Source organism: Pteropus vampyrus, unplaced genomic scaffold, assembly GCF_000151845.1.
Source record: "Pteropus vampyrus isolate Shadow unplaced genomic scaffold, Pvam_2.0 Scaffold109, whole genome shotgun sequence".
NCBI lineage: Eukaryota > Metazoa > Chordata > Mammalia > Chiroptera > Pteropodidae > Pteropus > Pteropus vampyrus.
In genome coordinates this window covers 5,377,425-5,396,942 of record NW_011888890.1, presented here as the reverse complement: position 1 = coordinate 5,396,942, position 19,518 = coordinate 5,377,425, and the positions used below count along the sequence as shown (strand labels likewise).

Below are 19,518 nucleotides of genomic sequence, written 5' to 3'. Positions count from 1 at the left end.
GAAACATGTGGTTTCAAGTTAGATTTCCTACATGTCATTCCCAATGCCTCCAGTTACTACCTGTATGACTTTGGACAAGTCAATTAACCTCACTAAGGCTTCCTCTCCTGTTCTTTAAAATGGGTATAATAGCAATTGGACATCCATAAGCTAAAAAAAAAAAATGGTTCATACCCAAAACTCATATCTTATGCAAAAACTAACTCAAAATGGATCATGGGCTTAAGTATAAAATATAAAACTAAAAACATCTAGGAATAAAAATAGGATAAAATCTTCAGGACCTAGGACTAGGCAAAGAATTCTTAGATGTGCTACCAAAAACCAATCCATCAAAGAAAAAATTGATAAATTAAAAACTTTTGCTCTGTGAAAGACCGTTAAAAGACCATTAAAGGGATGAAAGGACAAATTATAGATGAGGAGAAAATATTTGCATACCACATATCTGGCAAAGAAGTCTTATCTGATTTCACTTATTATTGAATATGCATTTATTGAGCATCTAGAAACACAATGTTAGATACTGTGGAATGATATAAAATGAAAAAAAAAAAACATGCTCTGCGCTCAGAAAGGTGCTCAGTAGTAGGAAAGAGACAAATAATACAAAAAAAATGAATTAGGAAGAAAATGGGGGACACAGAGTATGAATGGAATTTGGAAGTAACCAAGCAGTGTTTGAAGTAAATGCCATAATGTCCCATTTTTAAAACCCATCTCCATGACATGAATGATCTTAGTTTATCTCCTAGCCTCTCTTGGGAACAGGAAAGCAAGTCAAAGAATGGGACCAATTCGGGTTATCAATACATTAGATAAATCATTTGATATATACATTTGGTATGTCAGTACATTTGTTATATACTTGATTTTGTGCCCTTCGTTGTTCTCCCCAAAGTTTAATTACATTTTCATTTATTAAATATTTAAATTGAGTTTACATGATATCCATTTGCTTCCTGGAAATTCCAAACCTAAGTCCAGTAAATCTGGTATCTCTATTTTTGTGCATGTATGGAAATTGTGTCAGAGTCCTATAGAAATCAGGTGCTGGTATGGTGCCAATGAAATTTCTAGGATCACATTTTAAAATGTGGTCATAAATCAATATGTTAATGAAGTTACACTATATCTCGGAAACCATGAAATTAAAAAGACACATAAATCAAAATCACAAAGTTACATTATATTCAAATTATAGGCTTTTGTTTTCTTTGAAGTTCAGGTTTCTTTTTTTTTCTTTTCTTCTCATCTTAAATCTGTGAAAGTTAAAGTTTTAAAACATTGGCAAGAAACTTCGTTGCCAATACTGTCAAAAATTAAATTGCATCTTCAATTTTATCAGTTTCAAGATGTACTTTAAATATCTAGTCATCTTTGCTATATGTTGTTTATAATTTTATATACATAGTCATGTTCTTTATATTCTTTATGGCCTTTGCTAGTTTCTCTCCAAACCAGAATGCATTCTAAATCAAGGATTAATAAAGTAATCAGAAAGTATGATTAGAGATCTGATGGTTAGGCCACAGTTAATTTACTTAAGGACCTCCCTAAATATAACACTTAGTTTTAAGTGATCTAACTACTACTTATTCTTTCTGTCTAGTTAATTTTATGATAATAATATATTCTGGAATGTAACTCCATGAAAACAAATTTTTGTCAGTTTTGGTCACATCTGTATTCCTAGAACCTAGAAAATGCCTGGCATATTGTAAGCATCCAATAAATATAGCAAATAAATATTGTTCAGTCACTGAATGAATTTTCTTTATTCAAAACTTGCTATTCAGAGTTTCCTGTTGATGCTTCAGACACTGAATATGATTATTTTATGTTTTGAGTTGTTCTTTCTTTGAAACAAAGAAACACTGGTCCTTCAAATGTCAGAAATAAATTAAAGACTGAGCACATGTGCTTCCAAATAAACTAAATATAGACTAGTATCACAGGGCCACAGCAATAAATGGGACCACCAGAGGGTCGCACTTTTCCCACCTACTGCTGAGCTACAAACTCCTGAATACAAGTCAGTTTGATATATGGATAAACTAGCTTGCAGTGTTACGTGAACCTATGCCATTGTGAAGGTCATAAAAAGTGCCTCCATGACTTTCAAGAGACAGAAATAATAATGAAAATTCATGACAGTTGTAGGTGAGTCTTAGTAATAATGCTGGAGGAGACACAGACAAGAAAATAACCTCTATACTTTCGTATTCTCGGGCACCAACTTTTTGTGCCAAATGAACACAAATAAAATCTGTCATTCTGTTTTCACAACCATCACTTAGCAACAATCTTCTGGCCTCCATTGAAAGTCAGAGCTCATAAATAGTTCTTAATATACATAAACTATTTTTACTGTATTTCCATTCTAGTGTCTCCAGTCTCCTTCACACAATTCACTACAAGGAAAATTCCACTTCTTGTTTCTCCAACACTTAAAGAGGCTCTGGAGCCCAGCTGTCTGAGTTTATATCCCAGCTCTGCCACTTACTGGCTATGAGGACTTGAACAAATTTTCCAACCTTCATCGGCCTTAGAGTCTTCATGTATTAAAGGGGGCAGAAGTGTTTATAATGCCTATTATTGTGAAGATTCAATGGGATCTTATATAGAAGCACTTGTACATATTGGCTTTCAATAAATATTATCCATTATTAAGGGAATCGCTTCATTTGCAGCAAAGTATTCTGCGATGTGCCCAGCACCAGTATTTTTTTTTTTTTTTGGACTTTTCTTTAAAATTCAGATTATCTTAGATACTCTTTACTTTAAAAAAAAAAAAGTAAGGCAATCCTGACTTACCATATAAGTGCATTTGGGGTTCTTTACTGGTCAAAAGAAATTGGGTGACTAATGCCAGAACACCACTAATAGATTGTGTTTGATTGGCATACCAAAATGATTCATTAGCAATTGTGAGAATTGCTCAAACAATACAACAAAGTATATTAGCAACATTTGGATTTTTCAGAGAGAGGCAAGAGATGGCAGTGGTAATTGGGTTGTTAATTCCTAAATTAAGTGAATTAACCCAGGTGCTTAGTATCCTGAGTATGGAAACAGCCTGAGGCACTCTCTCCATAAAATGGGGATTAGTGTCTTCTGTGTATCTATTTAATAAGAAAGATTAAAATAGGGGATGTAAGGGATGGATCTAAACAATTATCATTAATTTAGCCAGTGGAACAAGTTTTTGGAAGAGCTTTGGTTACTGACACAGGATCACACAATCCGCATTCTGCCTGAGTGGCCTCTTCCACGACACCTGGACACCTGGTTGCATTTTAAGTAGCCACATTAGGGCCCATGAAGGTAAATCCTGTCCTCAAGGATCTTGCAACTTCCACTATTCGGGAGGCTGGCTAGGAGAGCTGGGTGTTGTATGCACACAATACAGCTTACCAATTCTGTGAGAAGCATTTAAAAATTCTTTTTTATTTTTTCCCAGCTTCACTGAGATATATAATTGACATATATTACGTTACAAGTTTAAGGTGTATAATGTGTTGATTTGATACATTTCTATATTGCAAAATGGTTACCACCATAGGGTTAGTTAACACCATCAACATGTTAATAATTACCATTTCTTTTTTGAGTAAGAACATTTAAGATCTACTGTCTTAGTAACTTCTACATAATACAGTATTATTAATTATAATCACCATGATATCTATCTATTAGATCCCCAGAATTTATTCATCTTATAGCTGGAAGTTTGTACCCTTGACCAACCTCTCCCCATTTTCCCACTCCTACTCCAGGCCCCTTATAAATACCAATCAGTAAAACCTCCTTTTTAAAGATCTGTGCTAATGCTCCAGTTGAGTGCACTGGACAATTATTTGGGATGTAAAAAGAAAATATTAACACTTCTTGTGTTTATTTTTATTTTTCAAAAAAGAAAGAATCCATGTTTACTTAATGGTTAAGTGTAGCACATAAACTAGACGATAGATGATAGATAATAAACATTCACATTACATATATGTTATTTGCTCAGAATGTTTTCGATAATGGTATATGATCAATAAAGTTTAGAAAAAGTGATTATATTCAGTTGTGTAGATTTCAGCTTATCAGTGATAGTCCAGTTCTGCATTTTGAAGTTACCCTAGCCTCCTTGCCTTACTGAGTATTCTCAAACCATATTTCCTAACAATTTGGAGAGGATCACACAGATGCCTTATCTCATCTGTTATGAGTAGCTGCCTTCTCATGAGGTAAGCTTTTTTCCAAGTTTTGAGTGTATCTTATTTCCTTCTTTATCCAAATCATGACTTTCAACAGACGCCCAGCACACCCAGGTATGCACACCGGACATGTTCACAGATCATCCTCGCACAGCCTGGTTTCCTAGATTCAGAGAATGTCCAGTCCAGAATGTCACCCAGCAGATACTGAACTCAAGACTAAGTCTGCGGCCTTTTCTGATCCAGATATTTCTATTTTTCTGCTCACAAGCAACATCCTGCCAAGTGAAATTTGTTGACCAGAAACCTCTAGAATTTCGGAGGAGGTGAGATCCTTTTGGTTTAGGCTTGGGTTCTATCTTCTCCCAATCTAACAACTTCCAGAGCTTCTTGATCAAAACCAAGCCCATTAAGGTATATGAAATATGAAATGCTGACCTAGCATTTCATATTGCCAACCCTATATCCTTCAGACAATGCTGCGCCATGGGCCAGGGATATAGTCAGAAACTTAGTCAAGGACACATAATCTGTTGTATATCTCTCCTCTCTCAGCTGCCAACCTATGACATGCCGAGTTAACCATCCTCTAGTGCCCTGCACAAATCACCTCTCGCCATCCGAATCAATGGAATTTTCCTACTTCCCAGAGAAACCACCCTGTTCTCCAATCCAGTTCACAACCCTGAACCTCCTTTTGTCATATAATTTGTCATTATTCTCCCTTGTGGTTCCCAATATTAATAGTAATGATAGCAGAGCTAATGTATAGTACTTACTATGTACCAAATATTGATCTAAGCATGTATTAACTTATTTAATCCTCAAAGCAACCTCTGAAGTAGTTATTATTATTATCCCCATTTTAGATGAGAAAACTAAAACAAAGAGAGATTAAATAACTTGTCCAAGGTCACACAACTAGTAAGTGACAAAAATGAGAAAATTAACCTGAGTAGTCTAGGCCTGAATTCCATATTCTTAATAACTATATGACACCACTTCTCATCCTACATTATTTCTACTTTGTACAACTATTTAAAAGACAAAATGTTTCTTAACTATTTCTAAGCAATTTTACTCTCACTCTCTCCATTTTGGGGCATATCTATTCTTCTGAAATTTCTTGCTCTATCTCAAATATTTCATAATCATGGGAATTATTCAAATAAATCATCAAAATGTTTTGCTTCCAAAACGTGACCTTCCGTTACTACACTTTTTACTTAATTTCTACCCTTTCCGTTCATCCTAATGTGTTTCTTTAAAACAGAGCTGTGAAGTAGGTATTCCTGCATCTTGGGATGCCACTCTCAGTACTTCATTAATCTCTGAGATTCTTACTTTTCTAAAAGACAGTGATTGTGAGATAATTACCCAGCAATCGGTGGTAAAATTAATTTGTATTTCTTTCTTTAGGAATTTATTTAATCCACCCCTCCCTTAATAGTTTCAGGAGTATGTTAGGACACAGTAAAGGGAGAGAGGAGATGATTTTGCATCTGAGTATGAGGTGGTAGGATTTCTTCGCTTTTAGATTTCCGATTTGAGAGTTTTGTACCTTTTAGCTAGTTTCCCCATACGCTTTGAAGCCTATTCATCTTCAACCAGGAGAAAGATGTTGAAAGTTTTTGCTTGTTACAGATAAATGTATTAAAAGAAAAAGAGACATCATTTTATACTTCCTTGTTAATTTTTAAAAAGGAAATCAGTCATTCAAATTGTCCCTTATCCAACCTTTCTAAATTCTAAGACATTAAAATTAATGTCAATTACATATTGGATTAATATTTGAATTATTAGCATATATGTTTTGGATCACATTTATGACAAAATAATTATACTTTTAAATTTGTTTTGTATAGACTTTATAGTGCTTCTGGGTCCTTGCCACAATGAATTTAGGCACATTCACAGGTCTTGGTGAGACATTTTAGTGGTGGACATTTGTGGTTGCTACTTGACTACTGGAAAAATTGTTTCTCTTTCTATACTTGTTGCCAAGCCACTGGCAAGAAATTCCACTCTTTATTTTATGCACTTGTTTTTTGGCATATGTTCCCAGCGGCCCATCTGATTATGTGATTTGCAGGTGGGCAATTACCAGTCAGAGCAAACCAGGGGTTCTGTGGCCATGGTGCAGTATTTGCCCAGTGTTGTGTGTGAGGTGGAAGTTGGGGACCAGTACATGGGTTAAGGCTCTGCACAAAGTTACCTAGAAATTATACTTAGTAGTCACGGAAATCATTTCTCAACCAGCGGCTTTCAAGGGTCAAAGGAAGAGAGGCGATTTAAGGATTTGTGAATGATTTATAGTGTTAAAAATGCTTTCTAAATGAGCGATATGTTTTATTATTTGGAGGTGGGAGAATGAGGCACTTGCAAAACACCTATCAAGTAGGCAGCAAAATTCCCATATAAAATTGGAATTTCCACCAGAGAGAACAACAGATATTAATGGCAACATCCGAGTTGCTCAATTACTCAATTACTTACAGTAATTAGGGAGCAGGCCTGTTTGAATTAAACAAAGGGCTGAATCAGAGAATATTTTAAGCAAAAGATGTATTTCTTACATCCTTGCCTAGTGGTTGTTCTGCTTTCATAAATGAAGAGCAGAGTCTGTGTTGGCCCACCAGAGCCCCAACTTGAGACCTTGTGGGATGCATTTTATGAATTCTTTTAAATATTCCTCAAGAATTACTGTGTATACTAGGATCTGGCTTAATGGATCTTTTCTACAGCTGGCGTAGCCTTTGAACTGACCCCCAGGAATTGGGCTTTCAAATTAGAACAGCCCAAATATATAGTGTTTTGGTATATTTAAAAATAATGAGATTAAAAAGCAAAATGCATGATGAGAATGCCAAGATTAATCTTTAATGTCAAGTTAGCTTTCTTTTGCAGAAGTTTTCTTCTGTATCATCCAATGGGTTAGAATATAGTTGCCAGATATTCAATGACCCTGAAAATAAATTCACAACACCAAAGCCGCCCCAAAACTCAGATAGTTAGCTAAATAATTCAGTAGTTAGAAACACGGTATGGGCCATACAAATTTAAATTATTTCCTGTCATCTTCACTGGTTAATTCCAATGTAATTAAAGCCCCTTTAAAATTGAATTCCTAACATAATCAGCAGCATATTGCCAGGACTGTGAGGTTGCTTCAAGGTACAATTAGAGTGAGGATAAGTCAAGTGTGCATCAGGAATTATCAGTAGATGTGAGTGAGCCCCTGAAAATGAGCAATTACTATCATCTCTTTTGCAATAGGGCTACATAAAAGGAAAGTGGAGGGGTGTTTTAATGGCCTCGGTTGCCATTTGTGTCTATATCTAAATTTACATGTTCTAGCCTGATGTGTATTCATGTCTGCAAATTACACTCGAAAGAAAACTAACGATGTCAACTTCTGCTGACATTAAACAGTGGGAGATTTTGCAAAGGATTCCAGACTTTTCTCTGCCCTCAGATTTTCCTTTGTAAAATTTATGTACAAGGCATTTCTTTTCATTTATTGTGTCTTATGATCCTCCTTGCTCATGAGAGAAAAAGGAAGTCAATGGGGTAGATATATTTTTTTTTTCTCTCAGACCAAAAGACAGGCTTGGATTTTTTTTCTTTCCTCATATACCTTCTTTAAATATATATATTTTTAAACCGAAGTCTCAGCTGGTGATATTTTTGTGCTTATAAAGACCACCCTTTTCTTTCCTCAGTTTCATCCTGTTTTTTCATGTTTTGTGGTATCACTGTGGTATCAATCCCAGCTCATAATTATTGTCTCTCATTTAGCCACAAGGTGTAAATTCGCTAACTGAAAAGGCGTGCTCTGAGAGTTAATCTCAATGTATGTCCAAAGGCTGAGCTTGCTGCACTGTATAATTTCCCTGGGGGATTGTTCCGTATAATGTGGGGCCATTTGTTGCACTGTCTGATGTGGAAGAAGAGAAAATGAAAGGACCTGCCAGAGAGAAATGAGATCACACCATGCCTTTTAGAGGAAAAAGGGAAATCAAAGGACAATTTCAGGTCCTCTCCAGTTCCCCAAGCATGTGCCTGGGAACTAGGGAATGAGGGATTTTTCTTATTACTGTTTTTGGAGGAGTCACTGAGAGACAGCACCAAATCAGGGAGTTATGGCACATTTAGTAATGCCTTGGGCTGTGCCCAGAAATTACCACCAGCGCAGAACATTTCTGTATGTGCCTGGGCGTTACAAATTTTTCGAGGGTCTACAGAAATGTTAGGAACCGGAAGAAAAAATATATGTCGACTCAAAACTTCGGTCCAAAAAGTTATCTGCTAGATTATTAAAATTTTAATTGAATGTCTACAAAATATTTAATATCAACTTCATTAAGTATAAGGTTAGTGTTCTTAAAAATTCCACATGAAAACAAATTATAAATGCGATTTCCTCACATTCCAAGGTTTCAAGCATGCCAATGACTTACATGTAGCCAATGATTTACGTGTAGCCAATGATTTGAAATGCAAAATTATAACCATCCTTTCCTTTTTTTACACAGAAATGTATATTTTAGGTGGGGGCATCTTAGTGTTTTTTATATGACGTGTATGGTAGGACTAAAAAAGAGCCTAGGTCCACTGAGCATTTTAAAACAGCTCTGCACCTGTCTGCTCTTCTCCAAGTGTGTGATTATTCTTGAAGATGTAGGTCAGCAAAGACTATAATGGGGAGAACCAGAAGGCAGGACAAAGGAAAAGCTTCCGGTTTATTCTTGCTGTATGCATCCATATTTGAGGGACTTGGGAATCGGGGATTTTTTTATTATTATTATTATTAACTAGAAATATATGCTCTTGGCCACCTGTCTTGGCATAATCCTTCCAGGAACAGAAAGAACCAAATATATTCCTATACTGATGCTTGTTATGAAATGTAAAACCTGTATGTGATTCGTTGTTTATTTATTTATTTGTCTTTTGTTTTTTGCCTTTTTCTCTTATGCAGTCATCTACAGCCAGGGACAAGGATGAACAGGCTCTACCGGTAGGAAGCAGTAGCCCTGTCTGTACCTGTACCTGTGCCTGTGGAGAATGGGGGGCAGGGGTGGGAGAATGAGGGGCTCATGTGCTCAATAAATCATCCTCTCCCTTGGAATACTTAAATAGTTTAATCTGCTGATGTCCACATATGCTCTGGCCTATAATTAGTGTCACTGAATTCTGACAAATTATCTCTGGAATTAGGTTTCGAAAGTTTGAGTTCTCTCTTTCATTTGGCATGAACTTTTATAGGCGTTGAAAGAGTGAGATATTCCCAAATTGCATTCCAAGGGATGCTGAGCTGATATTTGGGGATAGTGGGGGATCTAATGCTTGATATCTGTTTCCTTAGTGTATCTGCATGCACCTAATTTTTGGTTGGAAATTTCTTTTGGGTCCATCAAAAGAAATGCTGCACGAGACCTATGTATTCAGTGTATATATGATACCCAAAAGAATGCTTTAAGTTCTTCTATAGATATAATCCTTTGCAAATGAAGATTTCCACAGCAGAATTTTTCCTGTTTCTCAAAATAACCATAGTAATAGTGGTTATGACCAATTATTAACAAGAAGCACATTGTTCAGTTCCCATCCAATTAACACATCACATTTTGTATTATGCAGCATGACAAGGAAATGACCTTCAGAGTTTTTGTGTTCAGCCATCAGTGATTACATTTCAACTCTATTCAAGTCTCTTAACCTTACCCTGAAAATATTTTGAACTTTAACCATCCAAATCAAATAACACAATGCATTAAAAAACATTACAGATTTTTAAGGCAGAAGGGACTAGGAATGAAGATACATATGATGTCATCCTTTGTCCTCTAGTGCTCAAAGCAAAAATTTATGACATTCATTGAGAGTCCATAGGATATGCCAGATCCTGTACTAGTCTTTTCCTTTGAGGAGCTCATGGTCTTCCTCAGCATTGAGACACCAGTAATCCCCTATGATTCTTCTCCAAATCCTGTAGAGCTAGGAACATAATTTCTAATAGAACAGCAATTATCATAAATTCACACTAAGAAGTTCAGATTTTTTTCAAGTACCTCATACTGATATTCTACCCATACTTCAAGCTTACTATAGGTTTCATGTTTGTCTCCAAACATACAGACTATGATTGTTAATAAGTATCCTTTAAAGTAAGGGACCCCTGGGCAGTAGTTCAGAAATACTGCCTAACTTAACCAAGTTAACCTGATTTCTTGAAAACTTAGTGGTCTAATGTGTATCTTAAAAGTCAAAAGATCTTGGTCTAGGAGGTAGAACCTGCCAAATGTATTTGATCATGGAGCGTCTTACAGGACTTTTCTTGGGAAGCCCCTGTGGGTCTGGAGTATGATGGACTATTTTGGAAAAACCTGCATCGTAGGGGGTTGGAAAATAGTGGGAAATAGTATCTTATTTTTTCACTGACCTCAGAAAAATCTCATGTCAAGATTTTGGACCAAAAGTTCAATAAGAAATTAATTTCCTCACATTACATTACTCTCTCTTAAATTTGCCCATCTACAAGTCTCTGCCTCTGGAGTGTCTTCCCCTGCAACAACCCACACAAAATCAACCAAAGGCGAAGAAAACAGTTCTCGTTCAGGATAAAAATCTGTCACAATCCAGAGGATTGGGCTTTTTTTTTTTTTTTTTTAGATTGTTTGCTTTTGAAGATAAAAGAAAAAGAGTTTGTTGGTAACCTCGCCTCTAGAGGTTCATTCTTCCTCTTTTACCTGTCAGTTTTATTTATTTGGACAAAGGATCAAAGTAGGAGTTTATGCAAAAGAAGTTCCCCTCTGAAGTTGCACAGTTTCTCTGTAGAATTTTGAACTTTAAAGAGAGTGGGTCTCTCTCTTTAAATCTCACTAACACAAACTGTAGGACTACATGGATTAGACCTGTGGTCAGGGTAGAGATGAGAAACCCCAGGAGATCTGCAAGGCATTCCTTTGAGGGCAAGGAGAAAATATTAACACCTCTATCATTTACTTTCTATGTTATTCTTCATAATTTCTACTTTTGCAAATGTTTTATACTATATGTGTTCATATTTTAGTATGTGGATATAGCTATAGTAGGTGAGAGAGAAAGAGAGAGAGAGGGAGAGAGAGAGAGAGAGGGGAATACATATATACACACATACATAAACATTTTACTGATAGGATGAACAATCCAAACATTTTAAAGACCACCATTGGTTTAAATAACAAATTTGACAGAAGCAAACCTAAGATTCGTTCCTCTCTCCTCCATTTTTTGTCTGTGTGACTTGGACATCTCATTTCACTTCTCTGAGACAGTTTCCTCATGTGTCTAAAGGAAATAATAACAGCATCTAGTTCATTGAGTTCATTTGAAGAATAAGATAAACTAATGGAGGTGAAGCATATAGCACATTGACTAGATTTACTAAGCTCTTAAAAAATGATAATGATTAATTCATTTAGTAGGAAAGGATGTGAGGAAGCCATTCCTTTGGGGAATTTGAAATGTACTTGGAAAATCTTTGGTTCACATGGTTTAATATTGTGTGATCACGTGACAGAAATGAGTGGCCATCAGACAAAGTGGAGGATCTTATCTATAATGTACTTGCCTTTAGTTTCTGAGAACTAACAGCACCTTTGCTTTCTCTGCTCAGGCTAAGCCACGTCTCCAACGAGGTGGAAGCTCTGCGTCCCTCCACAACAGTCTCATGAGGAACAGCATCTTCCAGCTCATGATACACACCCTTGACCCACTTGCTGAAGGTAAACATCAGGCTTTAGTGTGGAAGCTTGTTTGGGGGGAAAGAGGATGTAGAAAAGTTTCTTTCTCTTCATAAAACATGTTTACACTTCAGTCATACAAGCCTGCCAGTGTCCTCTTTTTTAGCATCTGCTGGAGGAAGCCCTGGCCCTCTGGTGTGCTTTATCTGCAGCAGCTCAGTTCACAATCGGAGATTTTTGTACCAGGAGAAGAATGTGAGGTCCATATGTCTTTTGATTCTGTCTTTTGATGCCTCCAGCATAAATACAGTTTGTTATGAGACAGAGAAGACAAAAAAGGTTTCTCTCCCTTCCAGCTAGAGTGACAGTTCCCTTTCATCATCCTTCCTAAGTTCCAAAATGAAGTTATATGTGAAGATAAATTGTACATCTTTAAAAAAAAAAAAAAGAGAGAAGAGAACTTCACGACATGGGAGGGCTGAGAGTAGTTTTGAGAACGATGTTCACTGCAGAACATTAATATTGTACTGATTCTTTGGCAATTGGAGGGTGAGAGACGAGATTCTAAGCATCCAAAGAGCTCTCTCTAAAGCAACTGCTTAGGATCAGTCGTTGGAGACCCAAAAGGCTTGGTTTGCCATGTAGGGAAATCATAGGAACTCTCCCAAAGAACCCAGTATCGCGTTCTTGCAGTTTTACTTGTTCACAGTGAAGGTAGATGCATCGAGTTTCTTAAATTGCATAAATATCCCTAAAAAGTTAATTTTTCCAGTAGGTAAATATCTGATGTGTTAAATAAATGTCAGAGTTAGGCCACTAGCAAGGGGGTCAAATATAACCAAGTCTGTTCTCCCTTTATCCCTGGACCTTATAATCGGGCCTGATGTTACACATGGGCTAATGACCTGGGGAAAAGGTCTGTGCCACTGAGTGAACACATGGAATGAGACCATCAGATCATGTCCCATAAAACAGAGCTCTCACCCAATATTAAGCTTTGCTAAATAATGTTAAGGGTACAGGCAATCGAGAGATTCAGATAAAGTAAACTCTGGGGCCTCGAGAATGACTCCCAGGTCCTATCTCCCCTCACTGACACACACTTCTCCCCCAGAATAATAGGGAAGGAAGAGAGGATCACCTCTCACTGTGTAGCATTTCAATTCTGAAAAATCTGTCTTTCGTACCCCAGAGAGCTGTATAGCTAATGTGATGTTCTTTAAGGAGCCCTGATTCATAGAACCTGAGTTCCATTTACTAGGGCTAATCCTTAGCTAGAGACATCTAAACATGCTTACTCTCTTTACCGAGAGGCCAACTTGACAGGGAATTCGACCTGGTTACTTGCCTTTTTTCCCTTCCCGTGGGGCACACCCCCGGAGAAGGGAGTGAAAGGATCACAGGCCAACTTCCACCCAGCCACTAAGCAGTTGTGTGACTTCGGGCAAGTATGTGCTTGGTATCTTCATCTGCAGTAATAGTCAGTTACTTCTGTTACTGCTTTATAGTTGACAAAACATTTTCACACCTATAAATGCATATTTTAAAATAACACATTATGATTATGATTATGATTATTTTATAAAATATTGTACCTACCACCGAAACCAATTTTAAATTTATCTACGGCTGTCTCTGTCAGCATTTTATTTTGAGCCATCTTCACTGCTTACCTGAGTTCCTGCAGTAGTTTTCTAGCTGGTCTTCCACCTCGTTCATTGCCTTCTCCTTTGTGTATTTTCCACACAACAGCCCAAGTAATCTTCTTAAAAAGTAAATCCAATTATGTCACCCCTACTTATAACCTGTAGTGGCTTCCCATGGCTCTTAGGAAAATTGTGAAATACATGATCTGCCTCTTTTTCTAAACTCTGTTTGATTCACTTTGCTTTAGCCACAGAGGCCTTTCTGTCTTCAAATAGGTACTTTTTTCCTGCCTCAGGTCTTTGCATAGGCCGCTGTCCTCACTCAGAATACTTTTCTTTCCCTCACCTCTTCTACTTTCTCTGCTTTACCCTTGCCCATTCTTCAGCATCTGTCTAAATGACACTTCCTGACCATCTAGTATAAATCAGGGCCCCCAATCCTCATCTTCAATGCACTCTTTAGTTTTTCTTTATCACTCACATTACAATTTGTGTGATTATTTGTTTACTGCCTGTCCCCAGGATCCAGTAAGTTTCTCAAGAGCTATATTTTTCACTAGTTGTCCCCAAAGTCTACCAGAATAGCTGGCACATAGTAGCTGCAAAGGCTCAGAAGGATTAAGCAACTTGACCAAAGCGATGCTTTTGACCTGATAGTAACATAATTTCAAAGCCCTCTAAAGCACCACAGGTTTGAGATTGTATCTTGAACTACCATCTTATTCACCCCAACACTCCGGAGGGCCATGTGAGAGAAAGAAAGAATTATTTTATCTGCTCCAACTCAATTCTGAGCAGGCAACTGAGTATATTTATTTTTAGCAAGGCAGTATTAGGTAGTAATTAAAAGGACAGACTCCAAAGCAGACTCTCTGAGTCCAGATCCCAGCTCTGCATTTACTAGTTGTGTGACCTTGAACAAGTTACTTAACCTCTCTGTACCTCAGTTTCCTCATCTGTAAAATCAAGAGGATATATAACGATGTCCATATCACAAGGTTGTTTTAAGTATTAAAGGAGTATATAAAGCATTTAACACACTGCCTAGCAGACCATTAGTACCATATGCATGTTTGGAATTATTCTGTCATTATTTGGAAAAATAATACAGCATATGATTTTTTTTAATTAAAAATATTCAAAAGGCTATAGTGAAAAAATAAATCTTCCTCCTCCATCAATTTCTCAATTTTCACCAGTCCCCTAATTCTTCCCAGGGGAAACCACAGCTATTAAATTCTTGGGGCTCCTTCCGGAGGTGTTCTGTGCATATACAATTCTGTGTGTGTGTGTGTGTGTGTGTGTGTGTGTGTGTGTGTGTGTGTGTTTGTGTGTCCACGCATGTGCGCGTTTTTGCCCCGAGGTCTCAACAATCTAAATATCTCTGTTTTCTGTTTGGGGGAGTTCAGTTTCTAGCAGGGTCTGTTTTGTTTTTGTTTTGTTTTTCTGTTTTGTGACGGAGGTTATATTTTGTTTCTGTGAGATAAGAGAAAGTGAATCTGTGTTGACTCAGAGTTAGGCCATCAGTGATTTTCTGGAACACCTGGCCCTTGTAGGGCTGTGCTGCAGTTAGTGTTTGTTCCTGCTGTATCAATATGTGCCTTCTGAATCTGGGGCCTACTTTCAAGGTGAAACCTCTTTCTGAAATATATGGAATGCTCCAGTGATGTGAATCCAAGAGAATTCTGAGAGCTATAATCAGTTCTGGACTTAAGTGATTAGAAAATATGGAAAGCACTTGAATGCTTTAAAATTGCTCCATAACATGCAGCCAAGAAAAGATTGCTCTGCTACTTTTCCCCCCAAATTCACAATCATTTTCCATTCTGAGAACAGCCAAAAAATTAACCCACAGCTCTCAGAAATAGTCATCTCTCTTTTAGTTTGCATCTAACCATTTGAATTCACATGCCCTGTGCCAAACTGTCACCTTTAACAATGTAGAGCACATCACCAAGTTGAAGGCATGAACACTGCAGTAGCTTCCCTGTTGCACCAAATGACAGTTCACTGAAGTTCCTGGCACCCACCCAGCTGAGGAGTACATTGCCACCACAAGGCAATGTACTGTCATTATTCAGTGTTCACAAAGGGAAGTTTTCAACTTCATTTGAAAACATCATCTAGGACAGGTGGCCTATGGGAAGATATTTCCCTTTGTCTCATCTCTGCCACTCAGGTGTTTTTGTCTTCCAAATTCTAGTGGTTAAGCCCTTGCTTAAAGCTTTAATTGGTGGTTGGTTTGGCCTGTGAGCCTAGGTCACAAGATCTAGCAGTATTTGTGTTTTGGTTCTCTATTGACATGTAACAAAGTACCTAAGACTTAGTGGCTTAAAAATGCCACCATATTGTTTATTGCTCATGATTTCATGGATCAGAAATGTGGGCAGGGATCAGCAGGATAATACTTCTGTTCCACATGGTATCAGTGGAGGTCATTTGGTATTTTTCAGCTAGTACGCAGACAGGTTAGACGGTACAAAAGGGCCTCTCCCACGTGTCTGGCATGTTTGTAGGCACAGCTAGAAGACTGAGGTCAGCTGCACCCCTCTGACTCTCCATGCTGTCTTAGCGCCTTTCCACATGGTTGGACTTTTTACATGGCAGCTAAAGGTTCCAATAGCAAACATTCTAAGAGGCTCAGGCAGAAGCTGCAAGGCTGCCAATGACCTAGCCCTGGAATGCCAAACTGTCATTTCTACAACTTTTTATCAGTTAGTCATGAAGGCCAGTCCAGACTGAAGGAGAAGAGGAGACTCCATTTCTCAATGGGAAGATATCAAACGATTTGAAATCATCTTTAATCTAACCCAGTCTCTCTCAGGGACACACACTACTTACTGATCAGATCATCTGTTCACTATTCATTGGTGTGCGCTGGGCAGACCACATTGTGTGGAAGGAACAAAGCCATGGTCAGCTTGCCTTAGGTAAAGGTTTAGTTCAAATAAGGCTTAGCAATGGCCACAAAATTCTGAACAGGACATTGTTCATGAAAAGAAGGAATTTACTTAAGGCTCATGTAAATGGTTGAAAGATTTTGTTTCTTTTATTGGAAATCCCTGGAGAACTAGAATTATCAGACTTTGAGATCACAACATATCTATCTGAATAGGTCTGTCTAATCAATTTAGTGTCCCATATTGATTTTAACATTCTCTCTAAACAAGCCAGTATACTTACCAAGGTATACATGCTTATGAGCCTAAAATAAAGACCCTGGATGTTCTCACTTTCGGAGTGAGAAGTAGCTTCTACTATCAATTTGTCCAATAATAATACTGCCAACTAACATTTGAAGAATGCTTATCATAGCCCAGGCACTATACTGAGCGCTCTACATAAACCATCTCATTTTATTCTCACATTAGCCTTACTCCATCATTCAGAGAGGGACACTAACATATAAAGAGGATATATCTCACTTCACTAAGCGATACAGGAAATAAATGGCAGAGTTGGAATTTGAACCTATATCTGTCTGACTCAAAGCCTGGATTTATAGTTCTTATGCTGCACTGCCTCCCTATTTATCCTCATGTTCAACTCAGTGTTCCTTGCTTTCATTAGTCAACTTTTGCTCAAGCACATGAAATTGCCGTTGACCTACCCGTCCAGGATGACATGGATACTAATCGACACAGGAAAAGGCACCCTATAGCCTACTCTGCAGTTATGGCATTGCTCAATGATTGGGTGATGACAATGGGGAGACTGATGTGGGAACAGGACAGGTGGAATGGCATTGAGTTTGGCCATGTAGCATACATGAGCAGCATGTGGTCTAAGAGTCAAACCACGTAGGTTCAAATCCTTGTTCAGCCTCTTACTCTGAGACCTTGAGCAAGTTTCTCGACCTCATTGGGTCTCAATATTTCCACTTATAAAATGGGATAATGATAGCACCATCAGTGTAAGTTTATGATAACTATTATCCAGGCTCTTTGGGCCTTGGTTTCTTTATCTGCAAAAGGGGATAATGATAGTTCCACTATCAGAAGCTTTTCAGCTTACGGTGAGTATTCAAAAGAATAATACCCAAAAAGTATATAATCACTGTTTGGTGACTGTTGGCAATGATTTTTGAGTTAATATTGTGTTCAGTGTCATGTAATAGACTCCAACTTAATAGTTTTAAGCAGTAGCTTAACTTAATAGTTTTTTAAGACTTTATTTTTTTAGAGCAGTTTTAGATTTACAACAAAATAAAAGGAAGTTCAGAGATTTCCCATATACCCTCACCCCTACACATGCATATCCTCCCCCATTATCAACATCACTTAGCAGAATGGTACGATTTTTTTTACCAAGGATGAACCTACATGGACACATCATAATCACCCAAAGTCCATAGTTTACCTTAGGGTTCACTCTTGGTGTTGTACATTCTAAGGGTTTGGAAAAACCTATAATGACATATATCTGTCATTGTAATATCATGCAGAGTATTTTCACTGCCCTAGAAATCTTCTGGGCTCTGCCTATTCATTTCTCCTCCAAAAGCCCCTAAGCCAATCATTTTTTGACTGTCTCCATAGTTTTACCTTTTCCATAATGTCATATATTTGGATTCATACAGTATATCACCTTTTCGGATTGGCCTTGATAGTTTTTGGGGGTTTTATTTTTCATATTCAACAAGAAGTCCAATAGTAAACAGTCCAAGACTGATAACATAGCTCCATCCTGCCATTAGAGACCCCGTCTCTTTCTGTTTTTTTCATTCTTTCATCCAGAGTGTGTTTCTTTCATTTTCATTCTCATAGGATGGCAACTACTCCTCCTAACATACCTGTATTCTGGGAAGAAGACAGTGCAGCTATCTTATTTATTAGGAAAACCTTAGTGTTCTCAGAGGCAGACTTCCCCTTATTCATATGGGCTAGAATAGGGCTATATAACCACTTTGACTTTCAAAGGAGTCAGCACTGGGCACTCTGCTTCTCCAGACATTAACTCCATGGTAGACCCCAGTGAAGGTCAAATATGTTCCCCTTCTTCTTCCCATCCTTAGTAACCTACATCCTGTCTTCTCAAATTTTTGATTTACAGAGAAGAGATGTGACGTGACCCTTTTTCCTCTCTTTTAAAGGGCTCTCTGCTGGCCCATGAATCCAACTTTTGTACAATGGCCTTGAATCTTCCTCCAGAAAAAAAACATGTCCTAAAATTTGTCATTTAAGAGTCCTGATTCCCCTAAAACATGAGTGAAATTATACCACACCTCTCCTCAGAACCGTCTCACCAATAGTAAAAGTCTTAGTCTTTACAGTGGCCCTACAGCTTCCTGTGAACTTCCTCTCTTTCTCTTCCTTCTTCCCTACCTCTCTGCTTTACTCTGCTCTCCTCCTCTCCTCCCCACCCCCTCACTCAGCCCTACTCTTCTACTTCTCATGTGTCATTCCCTTTGCTTTATTTCTCTGGCTACCTAGGAGCCCCTTCTCATAAACTCCAAGCACACTCTTGCCTCAGGGCCTTTGCACATGTTCCTTTTTTCCCTTCCTTCAACTCAGCCTTCAAATGTCACCCAATCAAAGGGACCTTACTCCATCAACCTTTGTAAAATAGCAAAATCAAAACAATGATAATAAAACAGAGCTCTGGATCTTCCTTGCTCTGTTCTGTATTTCTTCATAACATTTATCACCATGAACATATTTATTTGTTGTTTGCTGCCTGTCTCTACCGTTATATCTCCAACATGGCAGGATATGGGGCAGGCTCTGCTCTATCTCCAGAGCCCAGCACTCATCGGTCCCAGTAAGTATTTGTCAAATAGATTGAATGAGTGCTAGTTTTATAATTTTTCTGCTAGAGAACTGTATGTCTCTAACCATGTAAATTGTTTTAATCCATGTCCCGTCAAAGGTTCTTTGGTTGTGACCAACAAAGTCCTACTCAATTGATGATTGTCTGTGCAGTAGAGAATAGCAATCA

General features: G+C 37.7%; 1 protein-coding gene across 1 annotated transcript in view; it reads left to right on the top strand.

Annotated features, from left to right (window-relative positions):
• The window catches only part of SLC24A2 (solute carrier family 24 member 2), a 216,844-nt gene that overhangs the window by 121,425 nt on the left and 75,901 nt on the right, over positions 1–19,518 (top strand). The window contains exons 3-4 of the mRNA XM_023533734.1: positions 9,190–9,228; positions 11,869–11,977. Coding sequence (XP_023389502.1) covers positions 9,190–9,228; positions 11,869–11,977 — 148 coding nt within the window. The remainder of the gene's footprint in view (positions 1–9,189; positions 9,229–11,868; positions 11,978–19,518) is intronic.